Source organism: Cornus florida, unplaced genomic scaffold (genome assembly GCF_030987335.1).
Source record: "Cornus florida cultivar Cherokee Brave unplaced genomic scaffold, ASM3098733v1 CherokeeBrave_3.0.0_Hap2_Chr02, whole genome shotgun sequence".
NCBI classification, from domain to species: Eukaryota; Viridiplantae; Streptophyta; class Magnoliopsida; order Cornales; family Cornaceae; genus Cornus; species Cornus florida.
The window spans coordinates 11,937,851-11,958,197 of NW_026775572.1; the positions used below are offsets into that span (position 1 = coordinate 11,937,851).

The 20,347-nt window shown below is 38.5% G+C and overlaps 1 protein-coding gene across 4 annotated transcripts in view; it reads right to left on the reverse strand.

Moving 5' to 3' along the window:
* Positions 1 to 20,347, reverse strand: part of LOC132293630 (protein NRT1/ PTR FAMILY 5.5-like) — a 48,449-nt gene that overhangs the window by 1,420 nt on the left and 26,682 nt on the right. For 2 of the 4 annotated variants that reach the window (XM_059791177.1, XM_059791176.1), the window contains exon 4: positions 40 to 506. In XM_059791177.1, the coding sequence (XP_059647160.1) occupies positions 40 to 506 (467 nt within the window). The other 2 variants (XM_059791178.1, XM_059791179.1) reach the window with 2 other exon arrangements.

Here is a 20,347-nt window from a genome sequence, read left to right on the forward strand (position 1 = left end):
ATTGGGGAATCTGATCTTGAAGGGGGGGAGAGTCAAAACCTGAGGCATTGGTGCCATATCTTTGAAGCAGAAGCCACAAAATCTCTGAACAAATTTGTGAGATGGCTCCCTCGTCGCTTATCATGTTTGTATGAGCCACTCAAGAATAGAAGTGTTGCCACCGCGGTGCATATTGCTTGAATTCCAAACAGGATTGACCATGGCTTTATATATGGAAGTGCAATACCTCCAATTATGGGCACGGCAAAGTTGCCTGCACAATGCCATGCAAGTTTCCGTCCAAAGTCCTTGTCCTTGTTCTCGTCCTCTGTCTGGACATTAACTTGTTTAGTGCGGAATGAAAACAAAGAGACTGCGTGACCAGAAATCCCCACGGCTATGAAAGCTAAAGCAGTGTAATAGAGGATTTTTTGTGCATGACCGATGCATTCTGGCTTGTATGCACTGCAGTTGCCTAAGGATTTAGAAAGAACTGGTGGTGTAGAAATAGCCAAGAAGCCCAACCCCTGCATATAATCAAGTTCATTTGTTTGGGGGTAAAGTGTTATTTCTGTAAATGCTGCAAACTTCATCACGAACAAAAATTGAGTTCTGAGCAGAAAGGAAAATCAGGAGAATCTAACAAAGAGTTATTACTTACAATGCTGTAGGAAATACTGGACATTAAGAGCATTGCAAAGTCACTCATAAAGGTGTCTACAAGTAAGGCAAAGCCTATTGGCATTACGAACTTTACACCTTCCCAAATGTTTATAATCGCAGCAGCATGCGTCAAATTAAACTTCCAAACATTTGTTAAGTACGTCATCATGGTCGACATAGAAAACACTGCTAATATGTCAGCCCAGAGAAGAGCTGCCAATGAAAGAAAACAAAGAAGGAAACCTTGGTAATATAAGAGTTGTGATATTGAAGATCAAAAGTACTGGTCCGTTAAACCTCTGAACTCAACTGTTGTTGTTAAGTAGCATCAGATCTACTTAACATTTAAATTGCATAACAATTTTTTAAAAAATAGTCCGTTAATTCTCCCAGACCAACAAGGGAGTAATTAGCAATTTTATAAACAACTCATAACCACTTGCTTCATTGCAGACTAGAAATGAAGAAAAAACCTCTTGCTCTTTTCTTCATTATATGATTTGGTCACACATTATATACTTCTAGGAACTTATTAACGCTAATTGGTTCGGGATACCAATTTTCCTATTGCTTTTAATTGCCATTTGGGTAGCAAGAAAGGGGGAATTTACAGAGGAAAAGTGGGGGGAAGTTTTCATATCGAGTATGAATATGCTAAACATGGACGACTATGATATGAGATTATACCAGGGTAATAAATAGCAACGAATATATGTGATTGTGAACTACACACAGCTCAATTACCTGTAATCCTCACAAAAGATGCCATTTTTCAATCAGCTTTATTAACTTTACTTTCTGCAGGAGTAGATTCAGACAAGAATTCGGTTAGTTCAAGAAAACTGTAAGATGCTACTTTCCCATTGAAAAAAAAAAAAAACAATCATGAGAAAAATTAAATAAAATAAAATTATTTCTGTGAATATAAAAAGTAGTAGTATTAATGAAATTATGGTGAGAAAAAGAAGAATGGGAGATCTTCTTCAACTCGATAACCTCCAAATCTTGAAATAGTAACTTTACCTCCAAAGCAGTTGACTGTTATAATTACTCAGAGAACCAATACATTTGAATATGAGCGGAGTTCAGACCCAATGTGAAGTGTGAAAGAAGAACTTCATTTTTGTCTATGGGGGAGAGAAATGGAAAGAATAACAGTGCGTTGACGTGCTAGCGTTTTAAGTCTCCGTCAGCTGATATGGTCACTTTTGGCTGTAACTCACTTTCTTTGTACATTCCTATCACATGAATACAGAAAGACCGTTGACTTTGAGTCAATGATTTATTATTATTAATTTGAATTAATTACCCTCACACTATACATAATTGACCAAATATCACATTAAAATATCTTTTAAAATTTATTATTTTGATCCGCTTACATATACTTTTTAGTGATACAAGAGCTTTTTGCATTTAAATGATATTTGATATCCTTTAACTATGTTGATTAACTTGTTCCACCGAGATAGTATATCTCCCATATATCAAAGTATTGAATAAATACTTATGTGTAGAGCGTACCAATGTTAACAAAATAAATTTTTTTATCTTCATCACTTAACTTGACATTAACATTAGATAAATCCCAAATAATTTTGTTAAACTCACCAAGATATTCTTGTAGGCTTACCCCTTATTTTCTCGTAAATGAATACAACTCTTGAACCGGTTGGTGAGATTCTTTCCCATATATAGATTCTCCAACTTCTTCTATGAGTTACGCGATGCAAAAGTTGTTAGTTGATTAATTGTGATTAACACTCTAAATGACCTAGATGAGGTGATTAGGTCAACTTGTCCAATTTTTTTTGACTTGTTAATTTACCCACAAATATGAACAATTAAACATCCACAATCACAAAACCAAATGATGAAAAGTAAAGCAAGGTTAGCGAGATGACACTAGAATTTTAGTGAGGAAACTAATTGAAAAAACTCGAGGATTTTTGCGCAGTCCCGAGCGTAAACGATCCACTATGTATTAAGCAAAGTATATTGAACTTTGACTCAGACTTACACCCTTTCACTCTACCAAGACCTAATCCGCTAAATGCCTCTGGCTTTGTGACCTCCTGTCCAACAGCTCTTGACTTCAGACTTATGTCTCGAACCTTGTAGAAGGATTACTAGTAGATCAACAACACTACGCAAGTGCATTGATCCCTTCAAAGTGTGATCTTCTTTTTCAAATTTGAATTTTATGTGAAGGTAAATAAATCATGCTCCTCGAAATTTTTGAATCTTCAATTAAGCTCCATTTCCAATGAGATAGAGAATAACACTCCTAAATCACTCTTGTGTTTTTGTGTGTGCTCTCAAAACAAAATCAGAAAAATCAAGTTTGATTTTGTAGAAAAATATCTCCCAAAAAGACTCTCTAAAAATAATGAATTTTTGTTCCAAAAAGCCGTACTTAATTTTGAGTAAAAAAAATATTATATAAAATTTTGGAAGACCTAAAAACTCTTGGAAAACAAGCCAATTTGGTGCATAATCAATATAGACAAAGTCTACCCAAAATAGGAATCAGAGTAAACCAGAAAACAAAGTTACTAAAAAGGTTTGAAGGACTTGAACCGGTTCAAGTCCTTCAAACCTTTTTAGTAACTTTGTTTTCTGGTTTACTCTGATTCCTATTTTGGGTAGACTTTGTCTATATTGATTATGCATTCAAGTTTCTAGGTCGATTTATAAAAATTTTGGCCAGACTTGAACATCTTGAAAAACCTTTAAAATTTGAACTGGTTCAAGTTTTGCTGAACCGGTTCACGTTAGGCAGAAAGTAAAACTTCTCTCAAAGCCTAATTTTGAACTCCCTAAGTGTCCTTACACACTCTCGCATACCGAACTAAGGTATTGTTCTCATCATCACGGAATATATCAAAGCACAAGCAGGATCACTTCTTAATTCCGCTTCCGTTCTTGAGTATTGACAAAGCGAACAAAATTCTACAACTCAATCGGACTTATTTTGAAAACGAAATTTGCTAAAATACAAATTTATATTTCACATCTCCGCAGTTGAATCTTCTTGTATCACATCATACACAATATCATCAACCAATGTCAATTGAATTGCGCTCATTGCCTTTGAGTTTACTTTCCCCAATCTACATCTTTCATCTTTTCTGGTTTCTTACCCAAAGTCTCTCCTAGCCCTTGTTGAACAAGTAAATCCAGCATTCAAACTTGCCAAAGACTGAAGTTCCTTTTTCCATCAAACTTCTTGACCACGTACTTTCCATCTGTAATAGTTGCCGTCATGGCTTTGATATCACTTGTTAGGATTTCACACACACAATTGGTAAAAGAACACACAAGCAAGGTGAAATTTACGTGGCTTGACAAATTGCCTACGTCCACGTGCGAAGAACGACTATCTCTACTTCAAAATGATTACACAATCTTTCTTTTTTCACAAACTCAACTCACTTTTTTTCTCTCTACAATCATCTCTTTATCTACCTACCTCTATCCAAACCCATATTTATTTATAGAGTCTTCAAAACTCAATTTCTTGTTGGATAAAAATTCCACAATTTGACCACAAGAAGTTATCATATCAGTCATAATGCTAAACTAGGAAGTATCCCAAGCGAAAATAGAAACTAATTTTAATTTCGATACACAAACCCAACAAGAACTTGATCAATGAAGAAAGAAACGGCGCTATTTTAAAAAATTCAATCAAGTGCTCCATGAAGCAGAAACTGTGGAAGCAACCAAAACATGCACATTGGGACCTTCTCATCGGGCTTGAGAATACCATTGACACTGAAATTCCAATCGTAGGGGTATACTGTCTTGATCCAGATTGGCTTAGGCAATCTGCAATTTTGTAATACAAACGCGCAAACTGTGATTTTCCTTTGTTGTAGAACCATAGAAGGATTGGTAGAGGAATTTTTAACCGCCCAACCTTTCTGTTCGTGTGGTTTGCTTGTTCAACAAAGTATGTGCTTCCGGTGGAGGATTCAACACCACTAAAGATGAAGGTCATACACATTGGGTTTATGCTTAAGGTGGCTTTGGTCTCTTCAACTTCTGTAACTCTGCATGGTCTCCATCTATTTCTCTGTTGTTGTTGCTCTAAAGTTTGGGTTGGTAATATGATTGCAGACTTGTCCAATTCAAGTACCTGCATTTCAAGGTCATTATAGTCATTGTTCTTTCTTTCTTCTTTTCCTGTGTATATATTACATAAGTTTGAACCCATTGTTGGTTGGCCTTATTGCTTTTAAGGCGCAATTACTTTACCACCATGGTTAATTTTCATAAAATGATACATACAATTAACCTATTTTAACTTTGCATAAAGTTTGACCAACAAAATATATTGAAGCCATCCGAGATGGTTAGCCATATATGAGTATTAGTTGAGAGAGAGAGAGTGAAAACCTGAGGCCAGGGGTACTGTGGCACCAAATATTCATTAGTATCAAATTAATAGTTACCGTCATGTCACTCAAAGAGCTGATTAGCATCTCTTGGGCGTTGATCAAATTTTGGAGGTAGAGGCCACAAAGACTCCAATCAGAGTAGTGGTAGGAACATGATCTGCTGAAGAACAGAAGCGTTGCCACCACATATGGCTGGTATACCAAACCGAAGGGACCGTGGTTCTATAAATGGACTGGCAATACAACCAATTAAGGGGACTAGAACAACCGCAAAAACATGTGCCAAAATTTGCGCCCATCAAGGCTTTCTATTGCGTTTGAAGTGAATGGCTCTGCCACAAATGAGCCCAATGAGGTCATATGACAGTACATTCCTATGGCGATTAAAGCTAATGCAGTGCAAAAGAGTATGCACTGTCTGTCACCTATGCATTTGGGGTCATATGCGCTGTAGCTGCCTGTAGCCTTGGCAAGGACTCATGGCGTTGCCATTTACAAAAAGCCTAATCCCCGCACTCATGATCAGGAAAGCCAACATATGTGAAAAATTCACTGTCCTAGAGACCATTTAACCAGAGTTTCAAGTCTAGTCCAATCTTAATCTCATTCCGCAAAAATTCATAGCATCAAGTTAAGAACAGGTTGAGAAGCATTTAAAAAATTCTGATTGGTTTGTAACTCTGATAATAGTATTTTGTTTTCAAAAAATTAAAAATATAAAACTGTACAAAAAATTTTGCTTGGTTCAATTTTTTGAAAACTGTTTTCTGAAAAGGCCTATTTTCAGATGACTATCTTTTATTGTTTTCTGAAAATTATTTTTTTTTATCTGAATTCTTAAAAATTGTTTTCAGAGTTACAAACCTAGCATTAGTAACTATTAGAGGGTTCAACAATTCTATGTTAGAGAAGTCTAAATGGGCCTCTTTCAATTACCTATCAGAAAAGGTGTCAATCAGTTTTAACGTTATTGCCGCCACATTGTATTCCATGAGGAAGGATTATTTTGTGGGCCATTTCGGGTGGCTGTTGAATATGGCTACTTTCTTCTTCGGGCAAATGTGCAACCCAATAGTAGTACAGGCCCGACCCTTACCTTGCGCTCGATAGTCTGAAGACAATTGCCCTTGTATCGATCGCTGTAATTGTGCCGCTCTCGAGTTTAGACTGCAATAGTCGTTGATTGGTCCATTTGGATTGTTCTGATCTTAATTAACGTGTTTTATAAATCAATAATTAATTATGTAAATTGTTAAGTAACAAGTCAAAATTTTATAAGTATAATACCGATAAGTAGTCCAAGAGTCCCACTGATATATGCGAATAAGAGATGACATCATCATAATGTCATTAAATATAATGATATCATCATTACGTTATCTCCTATTCATATAAATTTAATCCGATTGTCGAACTCTATGTCATTACTCATTTTGTAAATTACAATATATGTAAAATTTTGTAGCATACCGATACAAGTACGTAATTTGTATAACTTATATTTGTATAGCAGGATATTCATATATCTAGGCCCGGTTGTAACGGTAAGATTACACAAGTGTAATCCAATCAGATTTTAATTTAAACTCTGCCTAGTTAGTTCCTAAACAGATCCTTATGTCCAATTGGTTAACAATTGATGTTGCAAATTTAGTTTGTTCAATTAAAACACATGTTCAAGTTTTTTTTATTTATATACTTTCTCTATTCTAAATTAAATGTTACATTTGGAAATTGTGAAGTGACGTTTAATTTGAGTGAGAGAGAAAAAGAGGGGGGAGGGGGGTTGTATATGACACTCTTTGTGAGTTCACTTTAATTTGATTAGAGAGTTTGATTCAATTATATCACATAGTCCAACACCAACCCCGAAAAAACAAAGGAAGAAAGGGGAAGAAAAAAGTACACTAAAATCAAGGAAATTTCCCAAAAGCGCAACATAAAAATAAACCAAACAAGTCCATACACAAGGAAACAAAATAAAAATCCTTTATAAAAATATCACCCCACACGAAATGGTAAAGAAACGGGTCACCCCACCTAATATTATTATTATATGGCTTTTGTTACGCAGATCATCTAGAGAGCGTGAGCGTGGCTAATTGACTTTAAAGTCGTGTAACATAGAAGACTAGAATGACAGTCTATTTCTCGTTCTAAGCAGACGCGGTGCTTAAAAATGTGGGACAGATCCACGGAGAAATCATTACATCATCGTGAGAATGAAAACCACACTTTTGATAGAAATCATTAAATTTAATGTAACAGTCACACTTCAAATCCTAAATAGATTATATTAATTTATTATGTATTTAGAGAAGTGTATATTAAATTAAATTATAATTCATTAAATCACATATTATTTTGATAGATGAAAAATAGAGATTTTATTTTATTTTATTTTAGAGTTGATGTTTCACATGTCACTGGTTTAATTTTTTAGATGTGAATAGGTTGATGAAGTATGGTTAGGACTATGATTTGTCATGAAATTACTAAATATTGTTAAACTTAAGTGTTGTTTAAGAAAAGGGCGAATCGTAAAAGAATTTCATCTACTAGCAGAAAACCCTTATGAATTGTTTTAGTATGAAACTCTACTCAATTATTATGAAGGGATATTTTAACTGAAGTTTATTTAAGGGATTATGTTTTGGACGAAGGGGGTTTAAGGAATTATGTTTTGAACGAAAATTTCCCTTAAACAGTTTTACTTTACCTATAACCTCTCGATCTCCTCCATCCTACCATCGCCACCGCAACACACCTCCATCCATTATGGTACAAATTTTGCTTCTTAACCGATGGGCAATCGATTGGTTCACTTCTAATCCAAACACGCCTTTACCACCATCACCATCATCATCGTTGTCCTCTTCAATCATCCCTCTCCTTAAAACCCCATTTTTTGCAGACCCATTTGTGAGATACAGAAGCACATTTCTATACATAAACATATACATGCATACATGTAGATTATTTACAATAATCTATGTAACGTTTATATGGAAGACTGATAGTGCAAGAAATTGAACGTACCTCTGATGGAAACTCAGCGCATAGGCGCTCGCAGATGAAAATAGCGTTTCGATACAGCAAGTGAAGAAGACTATTCTGTACACAGTCGATGAGAATGGTCTCCATGAATTCGATTCAGATCGATATGTATGTGTTTGTGTGTGTGTCGAGAGATTTGAAAACTTTCGAGGGACAGATCAAAATTGAAACCCTCACAAGAAAATATGGGGGAGAAATAGAAAGTAAACACAGAGGAGAGAGAGAATGCGGCGGCGCTTCTGCGTCTGATTTTCTTAACCGACCAAAAGCTATAAAAGAGAGAAGGAATCAATATGATCTATTTTAGTCATTTTCTTAACCCAGTAGTTGGATTGAAAAATAAAACCCAAATCAAAGATCACAACCCATATTTAACACAATCTAATCAAATGATAAGAGAGAATATAGCGGTGGATTTGATACATTTTAATCACGATACATTTTAATCACAATACTGAATGGATTCATAGGTGGGTTAGATACAGGTAGCAATTGAGTTTCATGATTTCTGAGCTTCAGGCCCCAAAATACCATTCACAACAGAAGTAGCAACTACGACCCCAATAAACTCTGCCACCGCCACTGCAGCAGCTGTTGAGATTTGACCTCTTGTACTCCTGGATTATACAGCAGCTGTTGTAGGAATGAATTATATATTTCTTAATTTAGGAGTAATTAATAAGTAATTAATTTCAGGTATAATATTATTCTATAAATGGAATGTAACACTATCTTAATAATAATATAGAATTGAATTTTAATTTTTATATTCTTTTTTTATATTTTAATATGGTATCAGAGTCATCATTAAACCGTAATTTTTGAATCTCTTTGAATTTCGCTTAGATACACAGAGACCCATACACAGCCGATACATCAATAGGCAACTCATATCCATATACAAGCATCTCATTTCCATATACACATAAATTCACAAACCCAAAAATTCTCAACCATCAAATTCACAAGCCGCAGCCACTGCCGTCACAAGCCGTAGCCGTCACAAGTCGTATCGCCGTCACCGGATCAAAGTCACCGTCCATCGCCGTCGCCGGATCTGCTTCGCTGTCAACCGTCGCCAGATCTGCATCGCCGTCGCCAGATCTGCTTCGCTGTCAGCCGTCGCCGAATCTACAGCTCTTGACTCTCGAACCGCTGTCCATAGCGTCGCCGGTTCATCGTGTCGCATCACATCGCCGGATCTTGTCCACCATCACCACCGGATCCATCTCTCTGCTGCCGAATTGAACCAGCCGCCATCTCTGTCATCAGATCGCCAGCTGTTCTCCACGGCCATCGTTTTCCTTTGTCGGATCTACCATCTCAGCTCATCTTAGTTTTTTTTTTTTGTCTGTCTGTCTCTTAATAGAGACAAATTAGTCTGGTTGGAAATTTTGTTTTATTATAAATATATATATAGATAAAATAATAATAATAATAATAATAATAATAATAAACGAGTGAAAAAAATGTTGAATCATCTGGGACGAAATCAATTCCTATTTTTGTGCAATTTGAAGGTGTTTTTAATGCAGGGATTAGTCTTACTGAATTCAATTATGACGTTTGGTACCAATTGATGGAGATGCATATTGCTGAACGGGAAAAACTCTCCTATATTCATGACAAAACTAAGCCACCTGCTGAATCAAAAGATGGTTATGACAAGTGGTATGCTGAAAATCAGAAAGTGAAGCAGTGGCTATTAATGTCCATGACTCCAGAAATTATGAAGCGTTATTTACACTTACCCACTGCTCACGAAATCTCAAGTGCTCTCTTAAAGGCCTTTTATAATGGGAATGGTGAGTTGCAAGTTTTCGCCTTGAACCAAAAGGCCTTCACCGCCAAACAAAATGGAAAATCTCTCTCTGAATATTATGAAGAGCTAACTGAGGTTTTCCGCGAAATGGACCATTGTGATAAAGTGGTTATGAAAAATCCAGATGACATTGAAGCATATCGAAAGTCTATCAAGCGACTAAGGGTTCACATCTTTCTTGCTGGATTAGATGGTATTTTGAACAAGTTCGTGGAGAAATTCTACGCAATGATCCAGTTCCAGACTTGGAAGGCCGCTGCTCTTTGGTTCAACGAGAAGCGGTACGTCATGCAACTCTGAAAGGGGAGTTCGAAAACTCTGAAGCTTTAGTCATGATGGCTCACAACAGATCGAAGCAAAACTGGCAAAGACCGTATTAAACCCAACCAATCTAAAGTCACCAATAGTGCATACAAGTCTACCTACAAATGTACCCATTGCAATCAGACTAGTCATACCAAAAGTCGCTGTTTTGAACTTATGGGATATCCGGAATGGTGGGATCATAGCTATTAGAAGAAGAATTCGACGAAGACCTCCACTACAGCAGTTGTTAAAATCGAGGATGATTGTGCTGAAAAGGCCTTGGGGCTGGTAGTAACTGGAGATAATGGTGGTAAGTTTTTAAATATTTCTACACCAGTTATTAATAGTGCATGGATAATTGATTCTGGTGCTATCGATTATATGACATTTGATTCTAGACAAGTCTCACATCTTAATTCTTCCTCACAACAATTTGTTTCTACTGCCAATGGTACTTCGACCCCAGCTATTGGGAAAGGATATTTGACACTCCCTGATAATTTGCATTTAGATTCTGTTTTAGTTGTTCCATCTTTAGCTTGTAATCTTTTGTTAGTTTCCCAAATAACCATAGCTTTATCTTGTGTTGTAATTTTTTTGCCTGATATTTGTGTGTTTAAGGAGATCAAAACAAAGCAGACGATTGGTTGTGGTATTAGGCGAGGGAAGTTGTATTACTTGGACTTGACGTCAAAAAGTTCCGACAAGTTACGACAAAGACAAACATTGACAGTAGATGGTTACTTAGGGGGAGAAAAAGAAATCTGAAATCTGACTGTGGTATCGACGTCTGGGGCATGCTTCCTTTGGTTATCTGAAAAAATTATTTCCTAATTTATTTGAAAATTTTGCTGGTTCTAGTTTCCGCTGTGATGTTTGTGAACTAGCAAAGAGCCATCGTACTTCGTTTCCATTATGTTTAAATAAAAGTCCACTTTCTTTGAAGGTTATACATTTAATGCTTGGGGTCCATCTAAAGTCACTACTTTAGGTGGATTACGTTGGTTTGTTACGTTTATTGATGTCTGTACTTCGATGACCTGGCTGTGCTTGATGAAATCCAAAAGTGAAGTGAACTTATTGTTTTAAAAGTTTCATAAAATGGTTGAAACTCACTACAATGCACATGTTCAGGTTCTCCGTAGTGACAATGGTAGAGAATATCTGAGTTTTAAAATTCAACAATATTTGGAAGTATATGAAACTATTCATCAAACCACTTGTTCTAATACACCCCAGCAAAATGGGGTTGCAGAGTGAAAAAATCGTCACTTGTTGGAGGTTGTTCGTGCTTCATTGATAGAAGCTCATATGCCGTGTAATACCACTAATTTTAAAAGGATAGTCCTGCCATTTATTTAATTGTTTAATCCTTTATTTAATTGTTTAATTGCGTTTTATTTTATTTAATTGGTTATTTTAATTGTGTGTTTGTTCATGGTTATTTAAATTTGATTTTGTTTTACTTAATTGATTAATTGCTTAATTCTTTTATTTAATTGATGGATTATGTTAGTTAATTATTTTTGATTAATTATTTTAATTTTTCGTGGGTTGTTTTAGTTGGATTAAGTTAAAGGTTTTTTATTACATTAGGTTTTATTTGGTTCATTAAGTTATAGTGTTAACTGTATAATGGAGTTCGTGTGTAGCCGACACTGTGTTAAGACGTAGGTTTTGTTATGGGCCAACAAGGATTAGGATTAGGGCTCTGTCTCTACACCTACAGGGAATAGGGATTTATTTTACGTTTCTATATATATAGAACAATGTGTGGATTTAGGGTTTTGGGATTACGAGAGCTCTGTTTACGTCTCAAGTTTACAGAGTGAAAATAGAGAGGAGTTTTGTAAGAATAGAGCATTGTAGGGTCTGTCAAGGGAGGAATAGAGAGGACCAAGGAGGTGTGGTGGTGGACTAACTAGAAGCAGAGGAGGCTTGACGGTGGGTTGTATTGCCGGAACAAGCAAAGTTTGAACAGACAAGTTCTTTTCTTTCTTTTTCCCTTTGCCTGTGTTCTGTGCACCTAGCTAGCTTCTAGGATTTAATTAAAAATTTAATTGAGTTTCTTAGGTATAATAGATGTTATATCAATGTTCTGTATGTGTGAAAATTTATTCAGTTACAGTTTATGCATGTCTGTGATTTATATGTTTTTTGAAGCATGAAAAATCTGAAGAATCAGTAGCCTCTGTTTTTGTATTTAATTGCGATAAACACATCTTGGGATTTATTTTGGACACAGATAGGACTCTTAGGGTCAATTTAAAACCAACTATACAGGTTGTGAATGGTCGGAAACACTGCAGAAAGTCGTAGGAGCAATTGAGGTCGAAGGAGGCTCGAAGAGGAGGAGAGAGCCGGCTCTGGAATGAAAAGAGCCGGTTCCCCCATCAAAGAGCCGGCTCTAGGAGAGGTAGAGCCGGCTCTACCCTCTTAGGAGGTGGCTCCAGGTGTATTTAAAGCCTACTCCAAAATCTGGAGAAGGCTCTTTCTCACATATAGTTTCAGAACTTGGTTTTTATGATAAATTTTCAGACTGTAGGAATTAGGGACTGTTTGGATTGAGTTTGGGACTTCACTGTATGACTAAAAAGTTAATCCTAGGTATTATTAAGACCTTTAAAGGACTAAAAGCTTACATTTAGTCAATGGGACAAACGGTATAAAATTACTAAATTTCTATACGGCTAACGGAGGAAAGATGGATTAATTGCTTAACTAAATTTTGGCAATGTAATGGGATGTAGGATGGTTATAAAAACCTACTTTGAATGCATGATAGGGTCCTCTATATATTTATTTTTGATCTATACATGCTTTGGGATCTAAATTGTTGAAACAGTAAACTTTTCTACTATTACATATATTACTGTTGATTTTCAATTGCTAGTATAACAAAACCGTTAATGAAATTGTTTGGATACTAGTTGGGACTGTAAATTACTCAGTTATGATTTATATGTTGTAATTTTCATGGATATGGAGGATTGTATGCACCGGTATGGGACGGTGGCATACTGGGGACGGTTTAGCTCAAAACGCTAAGACCTAACCTACCGGATGGAAAGTGTGGATTGTAAAATATTGAATCCATTAATGTGTTTGAGTTGAATCAGCTGACTAGGTTAAATGACTCCCTGAGTTAATTGGTTGTGGTTAAGTCACTTCAACTGAATAAGTGATCGGTTGGTCAATTAACATCAACCTTCGCAATAGCACGAATCATTGTAAAATAGGGCTATTGGTCGGGTAAGTCGAACCACTGGGACTGCGCTAGTCTAAGGCAACCTAAGTGTCTAGAGTCATTCTTAGGATGATGAAGGGGTGTTCATAGAGGTTTTGTTTGTTGTCACTTAAATTAGGAATTCAAAGTGCATAAAACACTAATTTGCAAGGAATTTAGGATGAAAAGATTAAGAAGAGGAGACTAGGGAAGTGAATCCGCCTCCATCCCTATACATATGCTAGATTAGACCTAAATTGGGGGAAAAACAACATATGATGGTCAAAACTTACATAGCAACACATGGTTGCCATATAAGTAATCAAGAGGTACATTAGGTCTCAAACAAGTATAATCCATCAAAAGATAAACATGCTTAGACTATCTAACTAAGGTGTAGCTTATACACATTTACTTAAATGAGAGACTATCAAGTTCTTGACAAAATGATAAAGCACATGGAGTTAGAGATTAAGCATACACCATCAAAGGATTTCCTAAGCAATGGTCTATCAAAGTCACCTATCAACATGCCATGAAACCATTTCATAACCTTGCTTCCACTCTCACCATGAAAAACTCAAGCAATATGATTACTCTAAGACATCATCTAAGACAAGATAATCAACTTAAATAAATCATCCATACATGTATCAACATTCATTACAACAAATGAGGTGCTCTTGGTTATGAAAAGACCATAAAATATACATGGCAAATCCCCAAAATAGACTATCCTAGGACATGCTTACAAGGGAGGGACTTCATCACCTCCCTAGAGAAAGAGTTAGTTACCCATTGCTAAGCTAGAAGAAGGAAGAAGCTCCATCCAAGACTCCATTTTCGTGCTCCTACTGTAGCACTCAAGAACACCCTCCTCCTTGCTCTCTTCTCTCTCCTCTATCTTGCTAGAATATACGATAATGATATGTGTGGCCTTCCTTGCCTTATCTCCTTTAACAAAGCTCTCTCTCTCCTCCAAAAAACATCCCCAACCACCTCATAAAGAAGTAAGTAGAAAATGAGGAAACCAATGCACAAGTGGCTGCCAAAATGAGAATTCCCGAAGGCAATTCTGCCCCAAATTCGAGCACTCTAAGCAAGGCCTCGAGCACTCGAAAATGGAGCAGATTGCTCCATGCTTGCTTTGATTCGCCCGGACCTACTTTGGTAAAACATCCATAACTTTGCGCTCCGAACTCCGAATGACGAACCGTTTAAAGATTTGGAGAGCTAATTCAGAGCTTTAAAAACTTCATGTTTTGATGAAGACCCAAATCTCAAGTATGGTTGGTCAAAAATGGGGAGAAAGGCAGTACTTCAGTGCTGCCAGGCAGTTCTGCGCACCTCTAGTAACAAGGCCATAACTCTCTGCTCCGAGCTCCGAATGATGAACCGTTTGAAGATTTAGAAAGCTAATTCAGAGCTATAAATCTTTCATGTTATGATGGAAGTCCAGTTCTCGAGCTTTCTGGGTCAAAATGGCGAGCAAAGTCCTGACTCCACTGCTGATCTCGTGAAGCAATCTGCCCTAATTTCGAGCACTCGAAATTAGGCCTCGAGCACTCGAAAATTGGCCAGAATGCCCTATGCTTGGTTTGCTCATCCCGGACCTACTTTGGTAAAATGGCCATAACTTTGTGCTCTAAACTCCAAATGATGAACCGTTTAAAGATTTGGAAAGCTAATTCAGAGTTCTAAAAACTTTATGTTTTGGTGGAGATCCAATTCTCAAGGATGATTGGTCGAAAATGAAGATCAAGGCAGAATTTCATTGCTGCCAGGCAGTTCTGCGCACCTCTGGTAACAAGGCCATAACTCTCTGGTCCGAGCTCTGAATGACGAACTGCTTGAAGATTTGGAAAGCTGATTCGGAGCTCTAAATATGCCATTTTATAATGGAAGTCCAGTTCTTGAGTTTGCAAGGTCAAAATGGTGAGCAAAGTCCTGACTCCACTGTTGCCATAAATTCAGAATTGTGCCTTTTGATGGCCAAAACTCCACAAAGCCTTGATTTTGCTCCTTTTTTGGCAAATGGACCTGAAAATATATACATACACACAAATGAAGATAATCTACTTAAATAATCAAACGATGGACTTAACTAATGCAATTTAGGGCGCTTGAATATACAATATTCGGCGCTTATCAATAAGTTGAGTGCTTATCTGAACGGTATTTTGTATGTCTCCTCATTGAATAAGTGAATGACATACTATGGTTTCGGATGGACTTTAGATATATGATTATGGTATCACGATATGAGCGTGAGTCTCAGAGTTGTTGGTTAGGGTGCGTATATGCAGTAGATGAGTAGCTGGATATAGTAGGTAGGTGTACCCTGTTAGGTCTAGGTACTCATGCCCACCTTTGGGTGCGTTTTCGCATGTTGCCTTCTATTCAGGTTGAGACTTCTACTATAGTCCAGTAAATGTCCTTAGTGTGGATATATATGTATAGTTATGGATTACATAGTTATGTTAAGGGTATCTAGGGTGTATCTGCGTATCGGGTACTGTATGGACTACAGTTGGATTAGGACTTGCATGTGGGCCTGACCCACTTCTTTATTATTCTTTTCAGGTAACGGATGGTTCCAGTCTCAAGCTTGATTGTGCTAAGCAGGGACTCTCATTCATTCTACCGACGATGTAGGATTTCACTTCATGATTTAGTTTTGGAATATCTTTACTTTTAGTTATTCAGTTTCAGTTGGAGTTTTATTTCGGGGTTCACTAGTTGGATTCCCAAGTTGTAACCTTTGAGATTTTTGAGCTGGATTACTTAATCTTTATTATTTGAGGATTTTATTTTAGTTTCTATCAGTTTAAACTTTATTTCTTAACTTCATTTTGTTATCTGTGTTCACATTACATATTAATTGTTTGATATTCCTTCGGGTTTGGGCCTGGGCCTGATCAACCCGTGTCTCGGATCCGAGGGGTACCACAGTTGGTATCAGAGCACTCCAGGTTCAAGTGTCTCTAAGATGTTTCGTATTAAGACTTCCGCGTAGCATTTTCTTTTGAATAGAGCTTATGTTTAGGATTCGTTGAATTCTTTTACGGTTCGTTTAAACTCGTACTGATGTTTGTCTTTCTATATTTACAGCATGGTTAACACTGGAAGAGGACAGAACATGAACAGTCGACAGAGGAGAGCGGCGCGTAGACAGCAGGAACGTCTACAACGTCGGTAAATGGAGGAAGAGCAGCAAATGCCAGGGTTTCAGGAGGAGCAGGAGGATGTTCAACAGGCTCAGGGTCAGGTCAGAGATCTAGAGATTCCTCCACACCTCAATGACCATGTTGCTCGGGCTATAGAGGCTGGGGTAACAGTTGCACTCTGGAACTAACCACAGGTTCAGCAGGCACTAATACCAGCACCAGTGGTTCAGACAGATTCTTGGGCAAAGGCTAGGAGCTTTTTCACAAAGGGGAGTCCCCCTGAGTTCACAGGCTCCATCGATGCGAGAGCAGCTCACCGGTGGAAACAGGACATCGAGCGACATCGAGCTTGGTTCAGTGCACGGAGGTTCAGAAGCAGATGCTTGCTACATTCAAGCTAGTTGGGGATACACTGCAGTGGTGAGAGTCATTTACCACCATAGAGGAGAGAATGGCATTAACTTATGATGAGTTCAGTGCACGCTTTGAAGAAAAGTACTTCCCTTATGCAGTCAGGGCAGCCATGAAGACTGAGTTTCTTAATCTGCAACAGGGGACATGACAGTAGCGGAATATGAGCAGCAGTTCACACGCTTGTCTCTCTTTGCACCGGAGGTTGTGGATACAGAGGAGAAGAAGCGCAACAGTTTCGTCAAGGGGCTGATGTGGTCTATTAAGAAAGCTATTACAGGTAGTCCAGCCTATACTACCTATGCTCAGGTGGTAAACGCCGCGCTACAGCAGTTTCAGTTGACCGTGGATTTCAGACAGGCCAAGGGTGAGAAGCAGGGTGACAGAGACTCTGCTAATCAGTCAACTGAGAAAGGGAATGGGAATGGACATTGACAGAATGACAAGGGCAAGTTCCAGGGACAACAGCCTTGGAAGAAGCATAAGGGTGGATCAGATGCTCCCAGGGATGTGGTACCTATTCAGCAATAGCAGAATGGGGGACCACAGGCAGGACAGGGTCAGCCATAGGCTAACCGACAGAGGAGGCCATTTGGTACTTTCCAGGGTAGTTGTTATACTTGTGGAGAGTATGGTCATACTTCCAGGCAATGTTCTACAGTTAGACAGGGACAGGGACAGAGATAGGGGCAGGGACAGCATATGCAGCAGGGGCAGAGGGCACCAATGCCTCTACCAGCTCCACAAGTTCCACAGATTTAGGGACAGACTTATCTGGCTTTACCAGCGCCGCTGCAGCCTCAGAGACAGGCACCACAGCAGTTATATTATGGCAGGGTGTACAATCCCATGCCACAGGATATGCAGGCACCTCAGGCCGTTGAGGGTAAGTTTCCTATTCATGGTTTACTTGGACGCGTGTTGTTTGATACAGGTGCTACACACTCATTTGTAGCTAGGACTTTTGTTGTTTTATCTGGGATGAGGATGAGGACGAGGGTATGCACTAGATCTCAAGGTATTTTTACACCATTGGGCGATACAACTATTATACATGAGAGTGATGGGCCTGTGACACTAGATATTGGCAGACTCAGATTTCTAGCCAACTTATTGGTCCTGGACATGCACACTTATGATGTGATACTTGGGATGGATTGGTTATCTCACTACCATGCCCAAGTTAATTGCTTTGATAGGTCTATTTTGTTTACCATACCTGGTCAAGACATGTATGTCATCGCTATGCCACGTTCTAGCAAGGTCGGTAACACCTATTTGTTCCATGTGGAGGAGGAAACGGAGGAGGGGACTACTGTATCATTGGATAACATACCGATTGTACAGGATTTTTTGGATGTATTTCAGGAGATTCCAGGGTTGCCACCTAGTCGCGAGATCGATTTTGTGATAGACTTAGCTCCACGTACTGCGCCTATTGCTAGGGCACCCTATAGGATGGTACCAGTGGAGATGAGAGAGCTGAGGGATCAGATTCAGCAATTACTTAGCCATGGTTTTATTCGTAGAAGTACATCATTTTGGGGAGCACCGGTTCTGTTTATAAAGAAGAAAGATGGTTCGCTTCGCCTGTGTATCGATTACAGGGAATTGAACAAGGTTACTATTCGTAACAAGTATCCGCTACCTAGGATTGATGATTTGTTTGATCAGTTACGGGGAGCCACATACTTCTCCAAGATTGATCTGCGTTCTGGGTATCATTAGCTGAGGGTTAGGGAGCAGAATGTTCCTAAGACAGCGTTTCTCACGAGATATGGTTCTTAGGAGTTTCGTGTCATGCTGTTTGGGACGACTAATGCACCTGCAGTGTTCATGGATTTAATGAACAGAGTCTTTCAGGCTTATTTGGATCAGTTTGTCATTGTCTTTATTGATGATATCTTGATCTATTCTAGGTCTGAGGACGATCATGCTAGGCATCTACGGATAGTGTTTTAGACGTTTTGTGAGCACCAGCTGTATGCCAAATTCTAGAAGTGTGAATTTTGGCAGCGGGAAGTGAAGTTTCTGGGTCACGTGGTGTCAGAAAGGGGGATAGCAGTTGATCCAGCCAAGGTTTCAGCTATGGTAGAGTGGGGATAACCTACTTTACCTACCGAGATTCGGAGTTTTCTCGGTTTGGCAGGATATTATTATCGGTTCATCCAGAGGTTCTCCAAGATAACAGGACCACTCACTCATCTGACCAAGAAGGGTGTACAGTTCATGTGGGATGAGCACTGTCAGCGAGCTTTTGATGAGCTAAAAAGGAAGTTGACTTCTGCACCGATTCTGGCTACTCCACAGAGTGGGATAGAGTATCTTGTCTACATGGATGCTTCGTTACAGGGTCTTGGATGTGTTTTGATACAGGAGGAGCGACCGATTTCTTATGGATCTCGGAAGCTTAAGCCTCATGAACTTAATTATCTAACGCATGATTTGGAGTTGGCAGCTATGGTCTTTGCCTTATGTATTTGGAGGCATTATCTGTTGGGTGAGTCCCTCAGATTATTCAGTGATCACAAGAGTTTGCAGTATTTGTCACTCAGGGAGAGCTGAATATGAGACAACGCAGATGGTTGGAGTTTGTGAAAGACTATCACTTCTCTATACAGTACCATCCAGGAAAAGCGAATGTGGTGGCGGATGCACTCAGTCGCCGACTTGTTGGTAGTCTTTCTGCCTTATTCACCACTGAGTGGAATGCTTTGAAGAATGTAGATGAGTTGTCGGATGCTTTTATGGCTTGCATGGTGGTTACACCTTTTGTCATTCGTAAGGTTTTACAAGCATAACTCACCGATCAGCAGTGTATCGACAAGGTTACAGAGATAGCTTCCAGAGAGGTTCCATTCTACTATTTTGGGGCTGATGGAGGTTTACGGTATAAGAGATGGTTAGTGGTACCTTCTGCTGATGATTTAAGGAAGGATGTGATGACCGAGACTCACCACTCTGAGTTTTCTGTTCATCTAGGAGGTGACAGGATGTATCAGGATATGAAACGGCAGTTTTGGTGGGCAGGTATGAAAAGGGACATTGCTCTTTTTGTCTCGCGATGTAGTACTTGTCAAATGGTTAAGATTGATCATCAGAGGCCACCAGGAGCTTTACAGCCACTACCGATACCGGAGTGGAAATGGGAGAGCATTTCGATGGATTTTGTGGAAGGTTTGCCAAATTCCTTCAAGGATTATAATTCCATTTGGGTCATTGTGGATAGATTGACTAAATCGGCTCACTTCTTGCCTATTCGCACTGACTAGACTTCAGAGCAGTTGGCGAGGCTTTACATTTCAGAGATTGT